The sequence below is a fragment of the Tachypleus tridentatus genome, chromosome 12 (assembly GCF_004210375.1).
Source record: "Tachypleus tridentatus isolate NWPU-2018 chromosome 12, ASM421037v1, whole genome shotgun sequence".
NCBI classification, from domain to species: Eukaryota; Metazoa; Arthropoda; class Merostomata; order Xiphosura; family Limulidae; genus Tachypleus; species Tachypleus tridentatus.
The window spans coordinates 49,398,746-49,426,720 of record NC_134836.1 but is presented as its reverse complement, the minus strand read 5'-3'; the positions used below and the strand labels follow the sequence as shown (position 1 = coordinate 49,426,720).

Below are 27,975 nucleotides of genomic sequence, written 5' to 3'. Positions count from 1 at the left end.
AATTGGATACTAAATGTTTCACTTTACAGCTTTCCACAAAAACACAAACTGGAAGTGACAGTGTAAAGTTTTAGTTGGTTTAAATAAAAACATCTTACTGGTTCTATAGCATTTTGTTTTACATAAGTAGCAACGTTTATCATTGAACATTTAAATTGTTCTTTATGGTAACCAAAAATAAAAGTACTTCCCTTCAAACTGGTGCACAACTTTCCAAGAAGAAGCTTTTAATTAACCAGTAAACAAAATCTGTGGTTTGTTTTATAATATATATATATATATATATATATCAATTTGAAAGTTTGATTGCCTTTTATGTTGTACCACTAAATAATATGAATAAATAACTTTTAGTTTCTTCTTTCTAAATAGATATTTTGTATACATTTTCTCACATTCTTATGGGCTGTTGATATTGAAATACTTGAGTTTTAATAAAACATTTCAACTCACATCACCATGGTAATATTTTGATTGTGGCACTGGTTTGATTTACTATATAATAAAATACTAAAGAAAAAAATATTCACTTTTCACTATCCCTAATATCCAGATGTGAAAATCAAATCTGTGAACTTTTTTTTAATACATTTTTTATTAAAACTTTACATGCTACTAGTGTTAATACTAGTACAAAAATATTTTGGGTTGCATTCAAATACCTTGTTGAATATTTCTAAGTTCCAAATTTGTTTTCCAAAGTTACCAGTAAAATCCTAGACATTAAAATGTATACTTACATAAATACGCATACATAGATATATCTTTTGTATGGTTAAATTGAATATACACCAGTGCTTAGTGAATACCTACAGGGTCAGTTGAGATATTATCTATCCAAGAACAAGAAATTTATCAGGAGACAAGACTTGATTGTTCATGTCAAAACCTTGTGAAACACCTAACAAAATGTTGTCTGTAAAACTCGTGTTTTCCCCTCTTCCTCCTTGTTTACCCATCAAGGAAAGTTCACAAATATTCAGTTAAAACTAAAACCTGAGCACTAAAACAAACTCTAATAGACTTCAAATGTCTGCCCTTACAGATTTGAATACTTAAGAGTACATTCAATACACACACACACGAGTTGTTTAGTAAGACAAAATCTTCCAAACTGGACTAGACATACCTACTAGAAACTTTGTAGTATGAAGAAGTCATTTCAAGTGTTAATCACAAATAGAGTTCACAAACATAATGAAGTTGAGTAGTGAAACCACCAAGAAATAAACACATTTCTAGATGACAACCTCTGTGTATGTACAGAAATACACTAATTTCATAAAACTCTTAACTAACATTACTAAACTGTCTGGAACCTTATGAATTTTTAATCATGAAAACAAGTAAATAAATAATTGAATAAAATCAAATTTATTGTGCATATATTAATTCATCAACTGGTATAATAATGTGCCAGTGATATTTTTATTCATTCTATACACAAAACAACAAATCTCAGTAAATTATCCCCAAGTGTTGCTTTAACATATAAACGCAGAACATTTCCTGGTTACATAAATTAAAACTGCAGAAATTGAGTCTTCACTACAATTAAAAACCTTCAATTAGGCCATTTCTCTTAAAGTTTAAAGCCATTTTGTATAAAACATTCATCTAATTACAACTGTCTTTACAAGCTTATAACCAGCATATAAAGATCAAATTAAACACTATAAAAGCAAAACAACAAACATCCAGTATGTCGTCCATATTTATGTCATAAAAATGCATATTCATAATTACAAAACTGTTGTTACTTTGGTTACTCAATATGTTTACTATTTAATATATATATATTTGCATACAAGTAAAATATTTCAATGAGTTAACATCAAACATAACCTCCTAAACAATGGTATCATACAAACATCTTTCAGCTAAGATTACTAAAGTTACACTGTATCCTGTGGACATGGCACAGTCTGCCTTGGAAAACTACTTCTTAATGAATCTGAGATTTTCTGTTTTTATGGTAGAAATAGCAACAAAGTCATTATAAATGCATGTAAGTGTAACTGCTTTAGTATACAACTAACCATGTTTCTTCATGTCCATAAGCACTTTGTAACCCTACAACTATTCCATTATTCTTTCTAACAACTCTGGTGTAAACTTTTCCTTTTAATAGATTAAAAATTAAATCTCAAGCAGAATTTTTCAAATTTGGACATTTTTGGTTTCAGTCTACTTCATATGTAACAACAGTTTTTAGGAACACGAAAACCAGCTCCAGTACAACAAAAAAACCCAGTAACAGTGATGAAAACACTAAGTCTACTGATGGTGATTTTATTTCAATAAGCCTGTAATGCTACACATTTTATGGAATGAAATTTATTTAAAAAAGAAAATTAATTAACAAAAGACAGAGAGAGAGAGAGAAGAAAGTGTTAAAAGTTCTAATATATTGTATAACACTGTGAAAACAAAGGGCAAACCATTAAAGGAAGTACATTTAAATATCACTTTTTTATATATAGATAAAAGAAATTTATCTGTTAAACATGAATGAGATGACATCCACCAGTTCTCAATTGCAATATCAACACACAAGATAAAATCAACATAACTCCATAGATTTATAGTAAAAACATGTTTTCATTAAGAATTCCTAACTTCATTAAATGCCTTTTTTTTGGAGAAGACAAATAGCTGTAGGAACACATTAAAGATTTGGAGAAGATAAAACATCTCACATCTACTGTATCCCACATAGAAGAAAAAACAAACAAACACTATTTTAAAATAACTGATTACAAGAGAATGTTTGTTATGTTGGCCCAGAACTTTTCACTTCTTGCTCTCAGTGTATATCATAGAAAAAGATGATGTAGAAAATTTACAATGTAGAATAACAGAACAGGCTATGTCTGGTATTATAAGATGTGATCTAAGAGTACAATATGATGTCTTGGTACACATCAATGACAAGAGATAATGAGGTATTAACTTTGCATTTTAACACAACTTTAGTAGACACTAAAAACATACACACACCTTTTGCAGGCATATCTTTATGCACTATATGTATGTTTCATCATTTAAGCTTACTGGCATATTTCATCAGTAGTGCATATTGTTTAGAATTTTGTGTAAAAGCATTGAACAAAATCATTTTAATGTCTTACTCTTGGTCGTATCTTGAGAAACAGTGTAAGTCACTTATTGGAAAAAAAACTGAGTAAATTAACCAAATACAACACAGATATCTAAGATATGTTTCAAGTTTCACAATTAAGCAAGCATTGCTAACAGAAATGACAAACTGTTATACAGGCTTCTGTTTATAAGAGATTTACAAGCAAATATACAATCCCAACTTTTCAGCTGTAAACACAATGACATATATAAATATCTTTTAGTATAATCACAAAGAATATTCGTCATTGTAGTTACAGCTATGATATTTTTCTGAGACATGTCAGTAAGTCAAATAGAAGTCAAGAGTTAATCGTCCACACAATACACAGAGTTACAGGTAACACAGTAGCACTTAATACTATTGTATTAACTTGGTTAGTCCATTTTATTTATAACACCTTTACTACTTTCAAGTAAGGGTGACTTATAGTCATTAAGAGTACAGATGCATTTGCCAATCATGTAAGTTTCAACTGCCAGTCTTCACCTGACAAAATTATGATTATTTAAATAATTATCATCATTGTTTTATGGTTTAGGTTCTTGAAACACTGTATGTTCTACGTTGCTTAAAATATGTTACAATACTTCACTTATATACAAGCTTACTGTATTCACACGATACCTTAAAGTTTACAATAATTCCGCATGAGGCAAAAAACAAAACAAAAATACACCCCATAAAAATGAGGCTTGGGCTAAAATACAGGTAATATGTTTCTTTAGGAAGTCTGTTATTACCACTGTTCTTCATTTATATTCAAAGCACATGTCTGGATGCCCACTGCACTGGGCTCACCTTAGTTGCAATTTCATCCAATACTTATATACTATGAATACAGTCACACTGTAGCTGTTGATGCCTGAGTGGCTAAAGAAGGTCTTTCTTCAGTTGACTGTGGCATGACATCACGGTCCTCTGTGTCTCCAGTCTCTGAATTCTCTCCTAGATTCCTTGGGTTTCTGGAATTACCAATTTTGTTGAGAACATGAGCAGGGAGAAGAACAGAGTTCAGTGTTGGCTGGATTCGCAATTCTGAAAGTAAAGGTATTGTTACTAACAGAAGCAAAAACTAAGAAGAAACAACATCTAACCTGTAACTGGCCAACTATGAAACTGTAATACATAATCAAATTTGTATTTCAAAAGCTTACTTTACTCTTGCTATACAAGTTCCACCTTAAAACTTCCTTAACTCATTTACTAAACTTTATTTCAATAACTAGTTTGTTATCCAAATCAAAGAAATTCATATGACATGTTGTTGGGTATTCATATGGGGATTCGAACCCACGACCCTTGGATTATGAGTCGAGTGCCTTAACCACCTGGCAATGCTAAGCCTAGAACTGTAATATTAAGAAATAAAGCAAACAATTATCTTTTCTAGTTAAACCTTTGTACTCAGTTGTTACCTGTCAAAGCTTGCTAAGCCTTAAGAAATTTTGCACACAAAGGATACAAAGTGAAATAATTTTTTTACGTTTCATGTATGCATTTGAAAAACCAAATAATTCATAAATTACAACATCAATACCATTATAATTTATTAAGTTCAATAACTAAACTATATCTATATCTAAAACAATATGAAATCATGAACAGACTAAAGATTTAACTTACCAGCTCAAAGGTTTGTCTCATAAGAAAGAGAGAACAAGATTATTTTTTAAAGTGGTTGAGGAAATCACTAAGGGAACATTCTGGCTTTGGACTGGTCATTCACATGTCAAAAATAGACCATTTCCAAAAATTCCAAAATGTGTCTGACTTACTAAGTATAGTGATAGCTGAGCAACCAGAAAATATAAAAGGTTTTTATTTTGAATTTTAGGTTTTTCAATATTGGTTTGAGTTCCAAGTTCATATAAAACTATAGACTTTGTATTCTGACATCACAGACATCTAACCTGAACCCGTGCTGCATTCAACATACCATGCGACACACAAAATTCAATGTTTAGAGGTTTTTTTTAATGTTTAATTTTTAATCAAAAAACTAAATGATGTATAATTTAAAACTTGGATTATAATCTACAGTTTGATATTAAATTTAATGACATAAATTTATAAAATAGTAGTTCAATAAAATTTTAATGCAAGTCAACAAACGTGATGATATGGCCTTTCAACCATGACTCATCTGGAAAGGGTTAAATGCAGCACCAGTTCATATATTTCTGTGATGTCAAAAGTCTATATTTTCTTACAGATTAGAAACTCATATTAACAGTATTGACAAGCTAGAACCTAAAATAAAAATGTACTATTTCTTCTATTTGAAGAGATACTGATAAATGTACTGAACCAAACACAGTAGCCCCACCTTCCTCTTTCCATTTTTGAAAACACTTATGTATGCCTACTTCTGTCTACAACATGTGAATAATCAAATAACAGCTCAGAATGTCTCCTGTGTGATTCTCTGAACCTTTTGAATAGTACTTACATGACAAGCTTGTTCTTTAGATGGCTTATTTCAAATTATAAATCTTTAACAAGCCCAAAATTTCATATTTTTTTTGGATCCAAATACAGCATGTTTAGCAATCTTGGTAAGTAATTGTGTAATTCTATAGTATTAATATAGTAAGGTATGATTTTTGGTTATTTCAAAATGTATACATAAGAACTAAAAAAAATTATGTCATTCCACATCATCCACACACAAAATTTGATAAGCTCAGTAACCCATGTCCAGCACCAAACAAGTTCAAGTTTCATAACTAGAAGAAATAGTTATTTTATCTGATTCTTTATACATTGTTATACTGTAAGAATGATAACTGAAATTTAAGGACTTATTTTAAGCAGTATAGTGTATATACATATATTAATGTACAAGAATTGAAATGTGACTATTTTACAAAACACTAGTCCACTAAAACAGGGTCATGTCAGGTCACACTGTAAAGGTCACGTTTATATTCTTGGATATGGTAACATAGATGCACGTGCACTTCAACATTGCAAATTATACAATGCTAGCTAGGTACTGCTGAAAGGTCAATATAATAAATATACATATAAATGTTATAAAATTTAAGCTATTTACACTGTCTTTGTGTGTTTTCATATAGCAAAGCCACATTGAGCTATCTGCTGAGTCCACAGAGTGGAATCAAACCCAATTTTAGCATCCTAAATATGTAGACTTACTGCTGTACCGGCAGGGAAAATATTTAAACTGAACATCCATGTTTTCATGCTATAATCTGTAGTCATTGTAGAACGAAAAAATAGTGATTCATAGCTATTAACTCATTTTCATGGTAATTACAAAGGTCAGTTAAATTGATGGATCCCTTATACAGTTAGGGTAGAGAAAATCACACACAAAATATAGTCTTACTGAAAACAATTGTTTAAAACATATTTAGAAGGTTTTAAGAGATTACAGAGATATTTTAAATATTTGTTATGAAGAATAGTTTTTTCATCATAATATGAAAATCACTTTGCACTCAGACTATTAATGAAACAGACTTGGTATATTCACCAACAAATCTTTAGTAAAAATACTTCATTAAAAAAACCTGATTTTTGTGAATATGCACATACTGCATTAAACGTTATTTTTTATAACAAACCTGTATATAATTTTATATATTTCTGTTGTTATAAAGCAAATATTGCTTCACTATAAAGAAAAGACTATATTTTTAAGATAAAAATTTAAGAAAGATATTTTCTTTCTCAGAGAACAAAAAGTATGAATCATTTGTCATTAGCAGCTTTTAAAAACTTACCATTTTCTGAAAAGTTAAAAAGAGGTGGCAATTCTCGACCAGTGGGTAACTTTTTCCCTGGCTCACGCAGTTCATCAAAAAAAGTGTGGGCACAAGCTTGCAGAGGAGTAATACGAGCAGATGGTGTATATTCTAGCAACTTGGCAACAAGATCAATAGCTTCGGGAGGAGTACAAGTTCGAAACACCTGGAATGTTCAATAACTTATTAAAACAACATAATTCAGCTTATTTAAATATGAGGACCTACTTTAAAAAGTCTTTTTTTTTTAGAATGTTCTCTGAACTGCAATATAGAAAGAATGAAGTGCCAAAAAATAAGGGTATAAAAATGAAACACATTATTACAGTAAACCTGTTCTTCCTCGCATTACAGACCGTGTAACTGTTAAAACACTACTCTATGAAGACAGATTATCTATAACCTAAAAGAACAACTGTTACTTAAAACATATGTAAATGTTGACAAGTTTTTGTTACAAGAAACTAAAAATGACAAAACACCAGAATTCTCAAAAAATATTTTAAAATAATGTTACAAAGTTTCAAGAACTTTGTTGATATTCTGTGCTGAGCTAATTATTTATATTGATAACACATTATATCACATAGCATTTGTTCAACATTATTTGGAAATAAGATGCAAGCATTTTTGTTCCTGAATGTGAAAACCTGTATGAATAATGATGTTTTCCCATAATAAAAAAATCACTTTTAATTCTTTATACTTGAACAAATACTATTAACATCATTTATATGCAAAAACGGCTCGTTTGGGCTGAGAAAACACTTTTACATAGAAGAGCGAACAACGTTTCGACCTTCTTCGGTTAACATCAGACCAAAAGTCCCAGGTTACCCCTTAAATATGACAGCATCTGAAAACATTTATGTTGCTGTCCACTTTTTACAAATTCTACAAAGTATGGTGTGATAACTGATAGAACATCATGTTTTGTGCTGTACCCATCATAGGGATTAAACCCCATATTTTTCCATTATGTCTTCAAGCTTACTCCTGAGCTGCTGGGGAGCTAAAAGAAATCAATGTATCCAAGGAAAGTGCATTACATAAATGTGTTTCTCCTAAACATAACAATATGTTTTACAAAAGTTTTTCTTCCAACAACTCTATATGTTTGAAATAATAAAAATACAACTATGTTTGTTGTGCTAACTTTATTCATACTGGAATTCTTTTTCACACACGAATGAACAGATTAGTATTTCACATTATTTGTTTAATGTTGAGCAAAAGGCTCAAACAGTTTGACATCTTTGGTGATAAAGACTCATAATGTAGATGTATTAACAAGTAGAATTATATTACAAGTACTTCTATCTATGTTAAAATACTTTTCTTTGTGAGCTTTCTGCCTTCTCACCAGAGCCTTCATCAGGAAAAAAATGTACATTGTTGTCTGACAAAGGATCTGGTAAGAGGAACAAAAGCATGAAAATAAGAGTATTTTAATGTGGAGAAAAGTCTGTGTATAATTCTTTATAAGAACACCACATTGTTACTTTTAGCAATACAAGAAAGGGAGGGGGGCATTACTAGTATGAGAAAGAAAAACAGAAATAGGTGTATTAACCCTTTCAAAATTTGGCAGAAATATCATTAGCATTCTCTATGGTTCTTTTTAAGTTCTTACATCAGAAAACCTTAACCAACTTAGTGGAAACATTATAAACATAATCTAGTTTCTGGTTAAAATAAATTATATGATTTAGCATTTCCATATAATTTAAATTCTGAAATTTTCAACTTATGTTTGAGACACTTATCATTCAGACCAAGTTTTCAAAATATTGCTGTTAAATACAATCACTGATAAACTATAAGCATTATAATAGTGGTTTGGAGGTTTTACTCAGACATTTGTATAAAGGCTGTCAACACATGCAATAACATCTAATTATAGCACAAACCCAATTGTTTGATACTTAATGATTGGACCAAACTGTTCACAGGTTGATGGCATACTCTGTACAATCAGTTAATGGTAAAGAGTTTTGCAATTTAACCTGAACGATACTTAGGCAGCCAACGACTAGGTTAAACAACCGCCATAAACAAAGAAACACAACAAATTATTAGGTGTACAGAAGTTGTGACAAAGTTAAAATTTAAACTGTTTATCAATTCAAATGTATAATAAAACTGATCATTTATTCTTTCAAGCCTATATTAATTTTTTTTGTATTTTTTAAGATACTGACTTCTGTATAAACATCCATAAAATTATACCGAACTACCCCAGACCTATATTACACTTAAAATTATGAAAAATTAAAAACAATGAATTTTCCTTTTTGACAGTAAGTGAAGAAAAAAATTAATGCATGCTTTGTTTTTTCTTGCATCAAAATACTGAAAACAGAAGGCTATGAAAGAATGGAGTGATAAAACACATCAATGTAATAACATGTATGGCAACACTTAAATCTGGTTAAGGTACTAAAGTATGTAAAAATTACACACAAAGAAAAAACACACACTAAAGAGGTTTATGGACAGGTACAACCTTCAGCCAAGGATGGGCCTTAATTTGAGGAAATTTAAACTCTGTGTAGTTATGATTCATCTCTCGTATCTGTTCTTTGGTGGGCGTCCCTAGAACCTTGATGATTTCTACCAACTGGTCCACCCCACTATCACCAGGGAAGATAGGCTGACCAAGTAGTAGTTCTGCCAACACACAGCCTGCTGACCACACATCTGAAAAGTAGCAAAGCACTAGTCAGTAATCCAGCTGGATGCTATCAAGCAAATAATGAAAAGACCTGAATGCAGAATTATCTTAGCACATGAATATGTTTAAAATCTAATTCAAATATAAATACTAACATAAAAGCTTTCATTCCTTAAACAACCAGAAGAGTAAATGTGGCCATGAACAATGTGCTTCTTTACTGCTGAAAATAAGAATTTCAGTCAGTTTGCATATCTATTCAGATCTCATGGATAGAATTCTCAAAGTTAGAGGGCTGCATTTTGATAAAACTTACACATAAAGTTACTACAAACAAAGTTCTAGGCCTGAAAATGTTTTGAATGTCATAGGTCAAACATCAAGGTCACTAAGATATAGAATACCTTCCCCAACATTGCAAATATATTTCAGCATAGGGTAAATGGATATTAACCAAAATCATACAACATGTACTACACACATACTTTAAGGCATGATTGATATCTGAAGGTTGTAGGTCAAGGACCATTAAATTGGGGGACTTAAAAATGAAGTATAATATTGGGGGGAGCATAACTGTTTCATAAATAACCTGATCATTAGTTTCCAACATAACTTCAACCCTGTAATATTGGTATCCTGCAGAGAATCAACTGTGTAATATTAGTATCCAGCACACATTCAACCCTGTAATATTAGTATCCAGCACATCTTCAACCTATAAGATTAATCAAGAGGTTCTCTTGCACTTTACACAAACACAATAACAGAGAACTGACAGAAGCCAAGTATTCCAGAGAAAATCCAAGTAAGTAAAACATACTACATTTAGATATATTTTCCTTTTTACTGGTGCAAAACAGCTACTTAATTCTCAAAGAAAACAGTAAATAATGGGTCAACTTTATAAGAGTAAAACATCTTACTGTGAGGTAATCATGTTTTTAAGTAAAGTATCTTATTATGAGTAATTCATATTTTAAAATAACACACACACACACAGTATGTGAAAGAACAGATGTTGATAATCAGAATAAAAATGTATTTAGTTTATTAGATTGAATTTTCAGCTATTAATTCTCTGAATATACATATAAAGAAAAACCTAATTTAGAATTTTGACTGCCTAAAAATACACATTTAACCATATAATCCTGTTATTACAACTTGCTAAATTCTTAGCTTTTAAGGTTTTATTGTACAGAAATTACAATTTATACAACAAAACATTTGATCATGCTACATGTATCGTTAAATACTATTGTCTACAGGAAAAGTAAATATTAATTCTTTTTATAACATATGCAAATTGTATAATTTTCTTCCTACTTCCACAGCTGCTATGACACTAACAATAACAATGTATGTAAGTTCTCACCAATCATTGCTGTGTAGTCAGTGGCACCAAATATCAACTCTGGTGCCCGATAATAGCGTGAACAAATGTACGAAACATTTGGTTCACCTTTAACAATGTTTTTAGCACTGAAACAAAAGAAATATAGTGAAAGATGTTAAATTTTCAGCAGTTATGATTTTATATGAAACATTTAATTACATGCAATATTTTAATTAAAAACAATTTTAAAATAAATTATTTACTTTTTTATGAAAACTTTTTTTTTAAAAGAAGAAAGATTGCGACTTATCCCTTACAATAATAATTAAGTCTGTTTTATGGTAACAATAAATGAAACTAACAATGATACCATCTTATCCATTCTCAAAAAGCATTGAAAAAATATTTATTTTATAACAATGAAAACATACCTTATGCCAAAGTGGACTCATCTATTACACGTAACAAGAAAAAAATTAACAGCAAAACACACTATTTTAAGGTATTTTCAAACAATTATTATTCATATCTGTTTATAGACAAGAAACCTACAAAACATAAAGCAACTAAAAATAATTAGCTAAACATAAATTTCAGTATTCAATTGATGTTTCAGTAGCTATTAAAGATAATGCAGTAACTTAAATTTGTAAACTTTATTCAAATATTTTCAATGAAAATTTGTTCCTAACAGTAATTGGTAAATTTCAATTTTATTTTTGGTTTAAATATTCTCTGACATTCCCTCACCTTCCAAAATCACACAACTTTAAAACTCCTGTTTCTGGATCCAGAAGTAAGTTTTGTGGCTTGATATCCCGATGACAGATTCCTAAGGAATGAATGTAAGCTAAGCTTCGGAACAGCTGAAACATGTAGAGCTGAAACAAAATAGAACCAACTTCATCCTAACTGAATCTATAATTTGTAGTTTAATTCAGATATCAGTGTTTTGTAATTAGATAAGACGATAAAAACTATGACTTAAAAACAATTAATATTAAACACAGAAAATCTTGTTAATATATCTATTACTAAAATCTAAAAATACTTTAAATATTTTTTATGTACAACATAAACTTCAGAGTCCATATTTTAGAGTAATATATTTCACACATCAGTACCTGAACCAGTAAAAGAAAAATCTCTCTTAATTATTTACACAAAAGGTGGGTGTGATTGACATTCTTTAACTTGATTTTTTCTTTCCATAGTGGAAATTGCTGTTGTTGTTTGTAGTTAAGCACAATGCTATGCAAAGGGCCATCTGTGCTCTGCCCTCCACAGGTATCAAAACCTGGTTTCTTGCAGTGTGAGTCTGCAAAAATACCACTGTGCCACTGGTAGGCCACAGTGGAAATACTTAACCAAACTGAATGAAACTTTCTAAGTGGTATGTAATCTGTGTTTAAAACAAAACATAATTCATCATTTTATCCATTGTGAAGCTTCAAAAAATATAAAAGACAATTCAAGGCAAGAAAAAAACAAACAAACAACATATCCTCCTTTCATGCCAGAATTTCAATTATTCTGTATTTCTGATCTCAAAGTTCCATTTCATTTATTCATAACATTCTGTCTTCACTGACATTCAGTAATTTGCTTCTTTTTTATGTTTTATTTTGCCAATTACAGTAGTCACTTATAAAATAAACATGACAAAGGGTTTTGGTGACCTATAACCAGCTGACCTTTCACATTGGTTTGGCCATTACTTTGTTTGAGGTCAAGTAAGAATGTTTTTAGTACCAGTATCTGTGAAGGTGAACACATCGTATCTAATAAAGCTATTTTCAATAAATAATGTTATTTATTTCCATTGCTTAAGCATGAAAAACCATATCCCACAAAAACGAATTTTAGCAATATTTTATCATTACCTACTACACTTGTAATTCCTAACCACACTTACCTTACATCTTGTCACAGAAGAAATTTTCATCAAACACATATACTTAACATAAAAACATTTTTGAGATGAAAAAAATCTTAACAGACTAAAAAAAATTCCTCAACCTGAGGTTTGATTCTAAGCCTTATAATCCTCTTATTAAATATCTATGTTTGTTCCTGCAGAAATTTCATCTAGTCACGTTCCCACAAAAGCATCAATTTCAACTCACACCACTGTTTAAACTGTACTGATGTAAGTAGTCTTACAATCTGTTATATCCAGTGACATGTAAACTTTCAAAGTAGTGCTTCATTAGTAATTCCCTAAACACCACCACATGACACCATAAAAGTGTGAATGAAACATTACACTTATGAAACCTCATCCAAAGATGGATATTAACATGAGAAACAGAGCAAATATAAACTGTATTCCAGAAGGAATGATAGTATCTTATCAAGTATAAACTGTATTCCAGAAGGAATGATAGTATCAAATATAAACTGTATTCCAGAAGGAATGATAGTATGAAATATAAACTGTATTCCAGAAGGAATGATAGTATGAAATATAAACTGTATTCCAGAAGGAATGATAGTATGAAATATAAACTGTATTCCAGAAGGAATGATAGTATGAAATATAAACTGTATTCCAGAAGGAATGATAGTATGAAATATAAACTGTATTCCAGAAGGAATGATAGTATGAAATATAAACTGTATTCCAGAAGGAATGATAGTATGAAATATAAACTGTATTCCAGAAGGAATGATAGCATCTTATCAAATATAAACTGTATTCCAGAAGGAATGATAGCATCTTATCAAATATAAACTGTATTCCAGAAGGAATGATAGTATCAAATATAAACTGTATTCCAGAAGGAATGATAGTATCAAATATAAACTGTATTCCAGAAGGAATGATAGTATCTTATCAAATATAAACTGTATTCCAGAAGGAATGATAGTATCTTATCAAATATAAACTGTATTCCAGAAGGAATGATAGTATCTTATCAAATATAAACTGTATTCCAAAAGGAATGATAGTATCTTATCAAATGTAAACTGTATTCCAGAAGGAATGATAGTATCTTATCAAATGTAAACTGTATTCCAGAAGGAATGATAGTATCTTATCAAATGTAAACTGTATTCCAGAAGGAATGATAGTATCTTATCAAATGTAAACTGTATTCCAGAAGGAATGATAGTATCTTATCAAATGTAAACTGTATTCCAGAAGGAATGATAGTATCTTATCAAATATAAACTGTATTCCAGAAGGAATGATAGTATCAAATATAAACTGTATTCCAGAAGGAATGATAGTATCTTATTTATATACATTATGTTTATAGTGAATCTGTAAATTCAATGTTTACTGGTAACATTCTTCAGAGCTAAGCAAAAATGAAAATTTGAACATTGCTAGATCTAAAATTATACAAAGTAAATGTTACAATATGACAAAATACAATCCTAAAATATTTTTGAGATACAAAATGTTGAAATACAATAACTGAGCATTTTTAATTGAATTTTTTAACTTGACATACAAGTAAGTGTACTGTTTCCAATTAATAAATTTTAAGCAGTATTTCTTTTATTGATGGTGTATTTGATATGTAATATGTTTATTTACACATATATACACATACACACACACAAAAGACAAAACAATCATTTTTGTCACACAAGGCATACAAATCTAAGTATTAATTCCTACTCATGATTTAAGTAATCCAGGTACTTTTAAGAATCTCTGAACAACAAAACACATTATTAAGTATATTAGAATACAAATGTGTCAAATTTATCATAGCATTTGGACTTTAAACTACACACTTTAATATTTAATGTAATTTTTTCACCTTTGGTAATTAATTTTAACAGATTTCCTCTACTAGTTAAAAATATTAACATCTTTAGCCACTTTCTTTCCATCTGATACTCTTTAAAACATTTTGACAAGAAGTTCCTGTATAATGAAGTATGACAGCTATATAAGTCAGTTACAGAAGGAAGTTAACGCTGAATAAAAGGAAAAATACTGTGTGTTCCATGGATACAATAAAATACAAGTGTTAAATACGTATAATAAAATATTAAGTGCTTGTTCATCACTTACCTTAATAAATGATATTGGAATAGTTTGCCTTGACTTACTGTATTGTCTTGCAACTCTATAAATCATTTCAGGAATGAATTCCATCACCAAATTGAGATAAATTTCATCCTTCTAAAATAAACACACAAAAATTAACCAGAGGTTAACTAACAATCATTTTCTTTCAAATTTGTATAACTTAATTAGAATCAAGAAATAGATTAGCAAGGACCAAAAACAAAATTACAAATGTGCAGTAGATATAAGAAACCAAATGATGTGTTCTCATAGAAAAATGAAATTAAGAAACTAATTAGAACTGACTCTCCCCTCAATGAGAAACTGAAGACACCAACAGAAATGGATAGAAGGAAAAGATAAATGAAATACCATCTTTAACATTAAAAAGGTACAAGTGGTTGTGTTAAGGATGCTTATTCTTTATCACAGGAAATTCTGAATTATTCAATCTTCAAAAACTTACAACTGATACCAGCTGCCTATTTTTAAAAGAAATGACAACTCACTAGAAATAAAACCTCACTATGGTGATCAAGAGCTCAAAAAAAATCTCAGAAGAAAGATAAGAAGGCAGAAGCTCAACTCATAAGATTTTAAAATAAAATCATAATAAAAAAATACAGAAGCAAGTGAAAACGTTCTGGAGATAGTAAATGAAAAGCAAGCTCTAACACCCAAATGAACCATATGCATATAACAAAACATTTCGGGAAGAAATCAAGTTGGGAGAACTCTCATAGAAAAAACGTACACTACTACAACTGGTAAAAGAAACCAGAAGACTAAGCAATTTCTGAAAAAATAATCAAATTAAGTGGTTCTGAGGGAAGGTCCACTGTCAACTGTTTGACAGAAAATAAGGACAGTTTCCAACCTAAGTTGTGACAGACAAGTGTAAATATACAAACACATGCAGAAAACTATACTGAAATGACACAAAAGACTGGTTCATGACATGCAAAAAACACAAGGTGATCAACCATAAAAAGCAGGATACCCTTTCTCTTCTTATCTACTTGGGAAAATATAGTGATGTACCTTGGGGAGGGATTGCATCAAAAATAAAATAAGAGAGAGACTGATTTCTTATGGCATAAAAAAATGATGAATTCTCAGCTGTGAAGAGAAACAACAGGTGATCGACCACAAATGAAAATAAAAGACTGACACAACATTCTTTCTCACATATAGATAAAGTAAGTGACGATAACGAAATGAGATCAACACCTCAACCACCTTTCTGAAACCATTCTACTGTAAATTTAAAGCTCTTCTGAAAGAAACAAGCAAAGAAAACTTCATTATAAATATGAAAATATGATATTAAACATGTTGTGCAAAGCACACTATATACTTATACAACTGGTAAAAAAAACAAGAGACTAGATGTTATAACTATGGATAAAACAGTGACCATTGTTGCTATACTGTTCTACTCAGGTGTAGCACAAAACAAGAGTGGAGCTGAACCGACTAACAGATTAACTCACTTGGCATGAAGCAAGTGCTATTTGAAATACAGAGTAAAAGTGGAACTGAAATGTGTGGTGGGGTATGTCAAAATGGCAATAAGCAGGAGTAATCTGAAGTACAGAAGAAGAGTTGAGCTGGAAAAACAAGCAAGCATGGTGCATCAAGCCAGTTGGCAATAAGCAGATGTGACCTGAGGTAAAAAGTAAAAGTGGAGGTGAAACAACAAGCGTAGTGGGTTAAGTTGATTGGCAATGAGCATCATAAAATTAAATATAATAAAAATAAATTCTATTCTTATAATAGCATTTATATTGACTTTAAAATTTTCAGTTACATAACTAAACTACAGTTTGGTGCTAAAAAAACACTTCAGTATAATGACCTATATACAGCTTTATATAACTAAATACACCAACAAACATGAAAAAGATGAAAAGAAAGAAGATGAAAATATTATGAATCACAATAATTTAAAAAACAAGAGGACTGTCCAGTTTTCAGTAAATGTTCACTTCATCCATGACTGGTTATTTTACTTCTATACAATGCATTCATTATGTCATAAATAAATCTTATGTTATACCCAAAGAACGCAAATCAGTAAATCACTCTGTAAAGAGAAGTCATATATATGTTATTGTTTTTCTCATTTACGTGAACTTAGGCTTAGAAAGCAGTAATCAAAAATCTTACAAATTGATATTTTATAAAAATGTTTACCTTATAAACATATATCTATTTATTCATAATGTTTAAACTATAAGTACCTACATGCTTGTTGAAGAAAGTTTAAATTGTGAGTACCCTGGAAATAAATCTCAAAGCATCACCAACTGTCACTTTGTCAAGAACATTTTCAAACTCTTTTTTGGTAGCGTTCAACAATATAAATTGTCACTTAGCAACAAAACTATCATCTGATTGGTCTTAGGATAACTATGGTGTTTATGTTGAATGCTCAATATTTATGTTGGTTTGTTAGGGAGATTTGGTTTTTTTTAAGTCTTAATTTTTTGATAACTTTAGTGATATGACAGCAAAACACTTTAATTCAGATGTTTTATGACAATAAGTTGTAGTCAAAAAGAAAATAAAATTTATCAAGTAGTGTTCCAGCTAACCCTTACATTATGTTTATGTATTAAATGAGCCTATTGTTTATTAACATTACAGAGTCAGTTTAAAAAGTTTCAAGTGGTGAATAAATATTTCTTTGGTGCATTAACACATATTTCCTACTTGGCCTTAAAAGGTAAATAAAAATTAACATTTATTACTACTAAATACTATTTATGATTTCTACAATCAAAGAGTTAAAATTTGTATCAGAATCTCTGCACTACATTTTCTAATTCATGACCTAGAATACAGTGAAAAGGCTGTTTTGGAGTAAACACATACTTTTGTTCTTGATAACGTCTTTCTGTGTAGTTTTTACTAAAAATGTAATCATTAAAGAATTACTTCGAGACTGACGAAATACGTAAAGAGTTAGATGACTACTAGAGATACAGACAAATTAGTTTTAGTTAAAATTTATAATTTTTATTCATTAGTCAACAACAGTTTCACATCATTTTCCATGGACTTTATACAAGTTATCAACAATTGTTTAAGTTTATTAATACAGTAAAGCAGCAATTACTTGTAGCCATGATATGGTAAGTATGTATAATACAAATGAAAGAGTAACAATGAAATATCCAAAAGAATCACGACTGACTCATTTAGGGCCAAGTAAAAATGTATTAAGTAGTTTATTATACTTACCCTTTCACCCCGACAATAAAAGAAGTACTTCAGTTTGACTATATTACAATGGTCTAGTCTCCTCATTATCTGCAGCTCTCGATTCTAAGAAAAACAAAAAATCTGTATGTGGTTCTAATCACAGTTTTTATTGACAGTACTCTAGCAAAAATTGTAAAGGTGTTTTACTCTAATTTTCTATTAAACAAATTAAATGTTTCTCATAAACACTATTAATCTTTATCTCCCTTTAAAATATATTACACAATTATTATATAAATGGCACACATGCAAGTTTCTGCTAATTAAACACTGTTTTAACTTAAAGGATGTAGAAATTTTAATTACATTTATGTACAGTAAATGAACAATCTCAACAATAAGATTAACATCTCCTAATAGATTAAATAAATAATTTTACTTTAAATCTCTTGTCTTGTAAAACTTTCTTGATAGCCACCATTTCTCCAGTATCAACAAGCCGAGCTTGGTAAACCACACCAAAAGACCCATTACCAATGACTTTTATATCAGTGTAGGATACTTCCTGTGGTCTGTCAGGTCCTTGACCTGGAGTTGCCAAAACTGTGGTCACTTTTCCTCCATCTTTACCTGCAGAAATGTAGAAAATAGATAAATAATATAAAAACCAAATATAACAAGGCAGAAATCAGAAATATGGTAATAAGGATAAACTATTTAAGACACTATTTCAGTAGTTACATAAAATCTATTTGATAATAAAAGCAACATAAGTTCTATGATATGATTACTATTGTTTAAAAGTCCTACTATTAATCTTGTATACTGCAGTACATTCTTATTTGATGTTTATTTAAACTTTTAATACATTTTGTGTCTCAGTTTTTTGTGATTTCCAGCAAGTTTATTTCAAAACATACTCTTAAGCTTTAAATATTTATCATGATTAAAAACACAGAACTGAAATAAATTTTGATTCTATGATTAAAAAAATACTTTCAAAAAATTATAAAATATTAATCTTTATTTACATACCACAAATCACTTCTCAATTATTTCCCCTGCAAATACCAGTAAACAATAAAAACCTTAACCAAATTAACTATACTTTATATTAGGAAAAATTATTTTGTTTACCTCCAGTTCCTATGACAAATTGACCTACTATTATTTTTTCAAAAATTATTGTGTCTCATAAATCTTAAACTTCAAGTAATAAAGTCAAAATGTTGATGCATTTCTTCTTTTATAAGGTTAAACAAAATGGAAAACTTGAGTTTATGGGCCACTCTAATCCACAAGTCTGAATGAATGGGTGTATTTACAACTCCTGGAATAGGTAGTTTTAACCACAAAATTTCTCAAACAAAACTAAGAACCAAGACTAAGGTACTGCAATGTTTATTGAAGCAACATAACAAAGTAGTTATAAACCAACATGACAAACTTCAAAATATTCTTTAATGCACATTTATGATTATCATAGTATAAAAATATATTAGTACACAAAAAAGTCCATGCTGAATTGTGGGTGTTTATTACCAACTTGAAATACTGAGCTTCTGCTGTCATGTCACTGATATACGCACACACTATATGATCATGCTTGATATTTACTCTTTTCTCATCTGATCCAAAATGTACTCTTATCAGCCACAATTTTCCAATACAGGAAGCAAGTATAATCTATTTTTTTTTTACAAGTAACTCACAGTTATTACATACAGCAATTCTCTAATGTGCACGTAAACTTGCAAATGCTATTACTTGGAAAATTTTTTAACCTTTTCACCAATGAAAGACTAGTATCTTCATGTAAACTTATAAAATTAAAAAAATATATGCAATTTTCATTCAAACAACAACAGAAGTCAGTTGTTCCATGCCAAGAAAAGTATAATTATTGCAAATATAGCTGGGCAAATAACTATGTTACTATAAGTATCATAGCTATTAGGGTCATGTGAAGTTGATTAATGAAAATTATAATTAAATGGATTAATGACATAAAATAATTAACCTACCGAATTTAACGTTTCTAATTATCCACATAATCTATGATTTCTCATTATTTTTTTATTAACTTACGTTTGTTTGGTGCAATCAGCATTTTGATGATCCCAAAATAATAATTTCACACTGGGATACTAGTGTACAAAGCAATAATTAATTTTATACACATAATAATCTTATTAACCTCCTCCTGTAATAAGAGAAGTGAGAGCTGTTAAGTTCACTGTCATTTTGTACAATGGAGCATTTAAAGTGCTCATGGATTTGATCACCTGGACCAGTGGTCTGCAACCTGTGGCTCTTTAAGATCTGTGTGGGTTTTGGGTTTTATTCTTACTGTAAAATTGTGAGTCTCTCAGGCACACAATGGATGTTAAAATTTAATCTTAACATTTTCAATTATTTATTTAAAATAGAGTCTCACTGTTAACATTGTGACAGTGATATAATGTCACTGTACTGTCTGTCCAAAACCACTCAAATTTGGTAATGGTAGCTCGGTTAGTGCTGTTAACATCCCAGTTACCTCTGTTATTAAAATAGAGAACAACACTTTGACCTTCTTAGGTTTATTAACCTGAGAATAACCTAAAAAGGTGGTAACATTGTTTTCTATTTTACTTTAATAAAAGTGTTAATACCTATACCAGCTGTCTCGAGATAAAGTGCTGTTAACAGTCTCTATGCATGTTAGTTGTAAGTTTCTTGTTGATAAATGGTTTTTATAGATACACACATCTTGAATTAGTACCTAGGACCATAGTTTTGGTATTTCCAATGTTTTTATTTTGCAAGCAGTTCTAGTTAAAGACCACCTAAGCTGTAATACTATGCTGGTAAACATGCATGGAATTCAGATATGTAATAATTTGAAATTTTAACATTACATTTTAACAACTAACTTTAGAAAAATATATATAAAAAGCAGGCCATAAATGGTTTTTAAGAAATGAAAAATGGATAATGAAAGTAGAAAACTGAAAGATGAATGGACATAATCTTTTGCATTCATACCAAGATCAACTGGTCATCCTGTAAGTGTGCTTTGTTATACATACAGCATGCTATCTGCCATGTCCACCGAGAGAAATTGAACCCCTGGTTCAATTTTAGCACTGTAAATTTTTTTTACACTGTTAGGACATGTTGCAGATTTTTAAATGTTTTGGTCATAGACAAAACAGAAAAATGGCTTTTCTTTTGTGAAGGTTTACTAACCCTTGAGCTAGATGTAACTGTGTACATTGTGTTATCACTCTTGTTAATAACCTCTAATTATTATGTTTATATGAAATTCAAAAACTCATCCTCATAATTAAGCATGTACATAATTGAACCTATACAGTCCACCTAACAGTAATTAGTTATAACTATAATTAGTATTCCCATATTATAATCAGTATCACACAGTAGTTTATTTTCATCAATAAAAATTCTGTAGTTAAGTTTCCATAGACATATTGTGTTTTCTAATGTTTATCATTTTTATTTCTTTATTACTCTTTCTAACACTTTTCAACTGACCATCATTCTTTCATTTCTTGATGGATTGGTTTGAAATTTGGTAAGGTTATACCATAGTCTAACATAACTTCTTTTTAATTTTACTTAAGCCTTTTTAAGGACTTCAAGAGGTTAAATGTCAATCCAAAATTTTATATTTTGGGATCCTGTGCAGTAATATTTATAACAATAAAAATGAAAATTGGCACAAATAAAACTTTGTGTTTTCACCAAGGACTGAATGTCATTTATAACACAGTGTTTTCCTCTATGTGATCAGACTTTTATCCAATTAGCCATCTTATCCCCCACACATACAGAGATAGCATTCTTAACTAGCCTTTTACATGACACCTTTTAAAATACTTTTTGAAAATCTAGATACACCATATCTAAACCCATACCCTCATCTACATAAGAAAAAAACTCTTCAAAGTATTTCAAAAGTTTTGTAAAACATTTCTCTTCATGAAACCATGCTGGCTATCCAACAAAATTGTAAACTTAAGGAATATTGTTTAAATATGTATCAGTAAAAACTGAATAACCTAGCCATTCCATAATTATCATATTATTAGCCTCCCTGTATCTTCTTCACAAATCATATTCTCATCCTATTATTTAACATTTCAAATGAAAGGACAATTTAAATAGCTATCCATACAGAGGTTCCATGTATGCAGAATTCTGCATTATACATACATATGCAAGACTATTTAATAAAACACTTCCTTATATCCACAGGGATTTGGATAAATTAGCCTTTCATTACTATCTTGCAAAAATTCTATCATCTAGACTGGCTAGCATGGATAAATTAAACAGCATAGTTAATACAGTATTAAATTATCTCAACAAATGTTCTGGTTTTGACCTGACAAAGCCTAGTGATTAGAGAACTACATATGAAATGTAGAGGTAGTGGGATCAATACAGGTCACTGAACCTTCAGCCATGGGAGCAATATAATATGACAGTCAATCCCAGTATTTATTGATAAAGGGTAGTTCAAGTGTTAACAGTGAGTGCTGCTGGTCAGATGCACTTCCTCTAATCTGTTGTTTGAAATTATAAACAGTGACAGGTAGCTAGTAGATTTGCCATAAGCAAAGTTTCTAGATTTCTTTTTCATGCAAAAAATAATAAGACATCTAAAAAAAATGTACACTATTTTCTTATAGCTTTCAAATATTGTATGTTTTATTTTACAAATTAAATATGTTATTATAAATTTTATGTTGTTTGACACAAAATTTAAACTACTTGAAGAATATCCAATGTACTAGGTTTTTAATTTGTCTGACTGCACACTTGCCTGATAAATGAGTTACAATTATTTGTTTCTCTTGGTTAGTTATTAAGTGTTTGAGTAACAGAACAGCTATAAATACAACACTGAAGGCTCTAACACTGGAATAAATACCCTTGTAAACATGTAAAACAAATATGATTAAATAGGTACATAGTACTGTTGCAAAAACAGCTGACAATTGAATAAATCTTTCATTACTACTAAATATTCAACAATATACATAAGACTAACACAGGGCTTTAAAACTTTGTGTAGGCTTTGGGTGACCCATTACTGCTGTTTGAATGTTCATTTAGTTAACCTATTTTTCAACAGGTTAGGGGTCAAAGGCCATATTATCACATTTATTGACTTGCATTCAATATTTTATTGAACTACTATTTTATGAATTTATTTCAGTAAGTTTGGAATCAAACTGTACATTATAATTCAAAGTTTAATGTTATAAATAAGTTATTTTTACAAATTTAAAAGTAAATATTAAAAGAACAAATATAAATACAGATATGCTGAATGCAGCACAGTTCAGAATTAGATGTTTATGATTTCATAGAAATTAGGAACTCAAATTACTAATATTGACAAAATAGAATACAAAATAAGAGCCTCATATCTTTTTATATTCTGAGATACAGCTTATGTACTCAATCAAACACAGTGGCCCAAATGCCTCTCAGTTTTTTGAAATAGTCTCTCATATATTCTCACTACAATATAGGATACATGCATAACCAATAAAGAGCTTACAATGTACTCCAAGTAGTTTTCCCCCCCATTTTAATCTTTGAAAAGGCTTTCACCTTTTTCAATCCAAGATTTCAGGTAGATTGTGTCTTTAGTGTGCTTGAAAATTCATAATTTATAAAATCTAAATAAATCTTAGTTAGTTAGCATAATAAATTATAGTGGAATTATATGGTATCAGTACGGTCATTTACAATTTTTCAGTTATTAAACTAAATATATGTAAAACCTAAAAAAGAAGGCTTAGCAAACTCTGCCTAGTAACAACTAAGTACGAAGATCGTATTGAGAAGACAATTATTTGTTTTACTTGACTTATTGTTCTATATTTAATAAAAAAATAAGTTTAATAATTTATTTCTAAATAGTAATAATCTATATACATGAATAATAATTGAAATGTGACTATGTGTATTAAAAATAGTGTTCTACTGAAACACAGGGAAGACTAATGGTCAATTTTATGCTACTCAATATGTGCTGAATGCACATGTATCTCATCAATGTGAGTTATGTAATATTATGTAGGCAAGACTGAAAGGTCAATATAATAAAAAAATAATAAATATATATGTTCATATATAGCATTACAAGACTTAAGCTACTCAGGCTAAACATTTGTATTTTCATGTTATAATAATAGTCATTCTAACATTATTTTTATGGTTATGAGGTTGGTTAAGTGACTGATCCCACACAGTTAAGAGTACAGAAAATAACAAAATATCAAGTGTAACTGAAAATAAATGTTTGAAATGTACTTAAAGATCATGCAAACTATATATGAAATTTTTGTGACAAAAAGCAGTTTTTTTTAATCATAACATGAACTCACTTTATACTCAGATTAGTAATGAAATAGACTATTTTTACAAAACAATCTTTAGTAAGAGAAATTTCATTAAAAAAATCTGATTTTCTGTGTACAAAATACTTGTAATCTTTACTAAAAGTCTACCAAATTTTGTGAAGGTACACATGCCATATCAAAAGTTATAGTGCAAATACTTAACATGTGAAAATGTATAGACGAACTTGTGTACATTATACAGAGCCTGTTGCAAAAAGGTTAACCTAAAATAATGTTACATCAGAAAATATTTATTTTGATACAAAATGTAAAGAAAGCAAATGTCAAGGTTGAAAATTCAGAATTTTAGAAGGGATGTGTTTTGAAAGTGCAATTTTTTAAAGGCTAATGTGGCCACTGCTATCACACTTAACAACAAAGTCACATAAGTAGACAATTTTAAATATTTTGGCATAAAGGTAACAAGAAATAGATCATGTGAAACAGAACTCAATGAAGGAATAAGAAAACAAATCAGACCATTGGTATAAAAGTTTGGAGATGGATTAAATGGGTAACAAAAAAAACTACTGCACATGTACAATGTTTTGACAAAATTATACCATCATTACTATCCATTCATGCTATCTCTAAAATTTTATTTTTAGAAATAGGTTCCCCATCATAAAATTTAAGGCCATAAGTACATTTTCAGGGATATAGAAGTCTCATACATTTAATATCAATACCTAGGTTTATCTATATGTCACACTAGTTAGATCAATTCTTCTGTACAAATTTGAATGTTGATATAGTAAAGGAAGAACATGTGACAAATTTTGTCTAATTTGAAAATACCTGATTAATTGTATTATGAAGGCAGCTAGATAAAAATGGATTAGACTTGTGATTACAGAAAGAACACAAAAAGAATCATTATACAAGCAGTTAAATGAAGACCTAATAGAACTAAAAAAAAAAAGATACTCTTAAACCAACTTTGATTAGCACTATGTAAAAAAAGCTGGAGATATGCAAAATGGAATGGTTCAGGACCAACATGACTGGACCAACTTTGTGGAAATCTTTTGTATCACTAAGCATGTAGAACCTAATTAATAATGACCATTGCTATACATTTAGGTTACTGAAGCATTTACAAGTATATAAATTACCCACATTTCAGAGAATTGATATGAAAGGACAATGTAGAATTACATGTGGTCTAATTATAAAATTCATCATGATTCCAAGAGAAATGCTTTGTAAACAAAATCTGCTTATGTATAAGAACTGTAGTTCATAAAAAATTAATAAAAGCTCAAATGATAAATGTATAAACAGTAACTTGTCAAATTTTTATAAAAATAGACTATTTACATCTAACAAAAGCTAGTGTAAAAACCACATCTATATTAGGAACCAAGTCTTAACTGCAAAGAATAGCATAAATCAGTATTTTTAATTACTTGACCCAGAGCTCTTAGTTCACAATACTGTTTGAGGTTATTCCCCCCAGTGTTAAATAAATGTTAAATTTCTTGCAGAAATAAAAAGATTTGGCATATAACAATTATTTTACCCAATTTTTAAACTGCAAATCCATCACTTGTACTATTACTAACACAGCTAGATTAATTAATATAACTATTTTTAGTTATTTCAAGTTTATTAATTTTTCTGCTATAACCAGAATTATATTTCAGTGATAAGTATTTTGAAGCCAACTGATTCAAACAAATGACCAACATGGAAAATTTAAGTTTCAACATCATGTAAATAAAAGTTGGTAAAACATATATGTATATATGGAGTCTGAATTTTATACTTTTTGTTATAGTTAATAAGTTAAACATTTTAGTTCTAAATTAGGTTTATGTTTGCACAGACTGACGTTAAAGTGAATGCAGTGATACAATAGCATATAAATATTATTACAGACAAAACTTAACAAATATTTCTGTTTCTCAGGATGTTTAGCACATACTGGAGAAATTTAGACATTTTGACAACAAAGCAAGTAATTTTTTTTTTTTTTTGTACAAAGTTTCTGTACCAGTTTTGATTGTATAACAGTGATAAAAATGTTTTGTTGGAATATTTTTTAACATTATTGTTATCATTACCTGAAGAATATTTTTTTTCTAAGGTTATTGTCAAAATTACATTAAGCTAATTAATCTTACTTATGTATACAACAATGCTATCAATATATTACTGTATCAGCCATATGCATAATTCAAATATTACTTACTGTTTATTTTAATTCCTGAAAAACTAGATTGTTGTTGCTGTTGATGTTTATTACCATCTGTGAAAGATGTTGTCCTTGGTCTACCACTCATTATCCTTCGTATTCGTAACTACTGTTCACTACTATTACTAGCTAATACTGCTTGTTACTAAATCAGTACAAACTGCAAGTTTTACAAGACCTATTTTGATTCGTTTTAAAATATCATATTCTAATGTTTCTCCTATTCCTAGTCGACTTACAGCCAAAACTTACACATACATGCGTTTAAAAGTATCTTTCTCGAATTCACGCATCCAGTAAGCTTGTTTTTTGCTTAGTTTCAATACATGTATAGTAGGTCTTGTCGCTGAACAAATTTAGTAATTATCACTAAATAGCAGTAGAAACCTAATTTTTTGACTGACTAGCACTAAGCCTAAACTAAAATATTAAGTTAAGCCTAACTGTAGTGCATTACTATTTTTTATTCAGCACACTGACATTTTTTTCCTTAGTTCCTATATACGTATTTTTATAGTGCTGCATAAAAAACAATATAAAAATCAAAAAATGCGTCTAACAAGTAAAAAAATACAGAAATTTCTGCACTTCACAACAAAATAGATAACTTGTGATATATATAATTAACTACGAAATATAACAAAGTGTTAACGACGATCACATTGACCTCTACGTCACTTCCATAAATAACATATGATCTGTGGCGCTGAAATACATTGACTATATTTTTTTGTTGTTTATTAAGTATATTTATTTTACAATCGTAAACGTTTTACAACAGTAAAAGTAGCATGTTTGTGGTTTCATTATAGCAAAGCCACATCAGGATATCTTTGTGTCCATCGATGGGAATCGAATCCCTACTTTTAGCGTTACATATCCGAAGTCTTACTGCTGTCCCAGCGAGTAACAACTAGTAGCAGCACCATAGTGTTCAACTTGAGACAGTGAGTTTTTCTTTTCGTTCATTGATGTTTATAACTTTCTGCTCGTTTTAAATATATTTTCCAACACATTTTGGTAATTAAAGTGGGATAAAACGACCTTGACTTTCCAGATAACAATAAAGAGACTTTTTTTTTTTTTTCTTCTGTTAACGTTTCGGCATTACGACTTCGTCGGGGCTAACAGTATCAAAAATAAATCCTTCCAGTATGGTCTACAAATTTTAGAGAAAAACACGTTTTATCA

The 27,975-nt window shown here is 29.6% G+C and overlaps 1 protein-coding gene across 1 annotated transcript; it reads right to left on the bottom strand.

Annotated features, from left to right (window-relative positions):
- Positions 1–1,355: 1,355 nt before the first annotated feature.
- LOC143233244 (glycogen synthase kinase-3 beta-like) lies at positions 1,356–27,489 on the bottom strand. Its single transcript, XM_076469235.1, has 9 exons — positions 26,782–27,489; positions 18,605–18,795; positions 18,205–18,288; positions 14,962–15,072; positions 11,679–11,809; positions 10,968–11,074; positions 9,422–9,615; positions 6,895–7,081; positions 1,356–4,180 (listed from the first exon to the last, which is right to left on the bottom strand). The coding sequence occupies exons 1-9, from the start codon at positions 26,870–26,872 to the stop codon at positions 3,987–3,989; spliced, it is 1,290 nt and encodes a 429-aa protein (XP_076325350.1). The 5' UTR covers positions 26,873–27,489; the 3' UTR covers positions 1,356–3,986.
- Between the last annotated feature and the right edge of the window lie 486 nt (positions 27,490–27,975).

Coding starts and splice junctions, on each gene's coding strand:
- LOC143233244 (XM_076469235.1), bottom strand. CDS start 26,872: ATGAGTGGTAGACCAAGGACAACATCTTTCACAGATGGTAATAAACAT. Junction 18,289..18,604: donor TACAAGACAAGAGATTTAAA/GTAAAATTATTT, acceptor TGTTTTTCTTAG/AATCGAGAGCTGCAGATAAT. Junction 11,810..14,961: donor TTCCAATATCATTTATTAAG/GTAAGTGATGAA, acceptor ATTTTGTTTCAG/CTCTACATGTTTCAGCTGTT.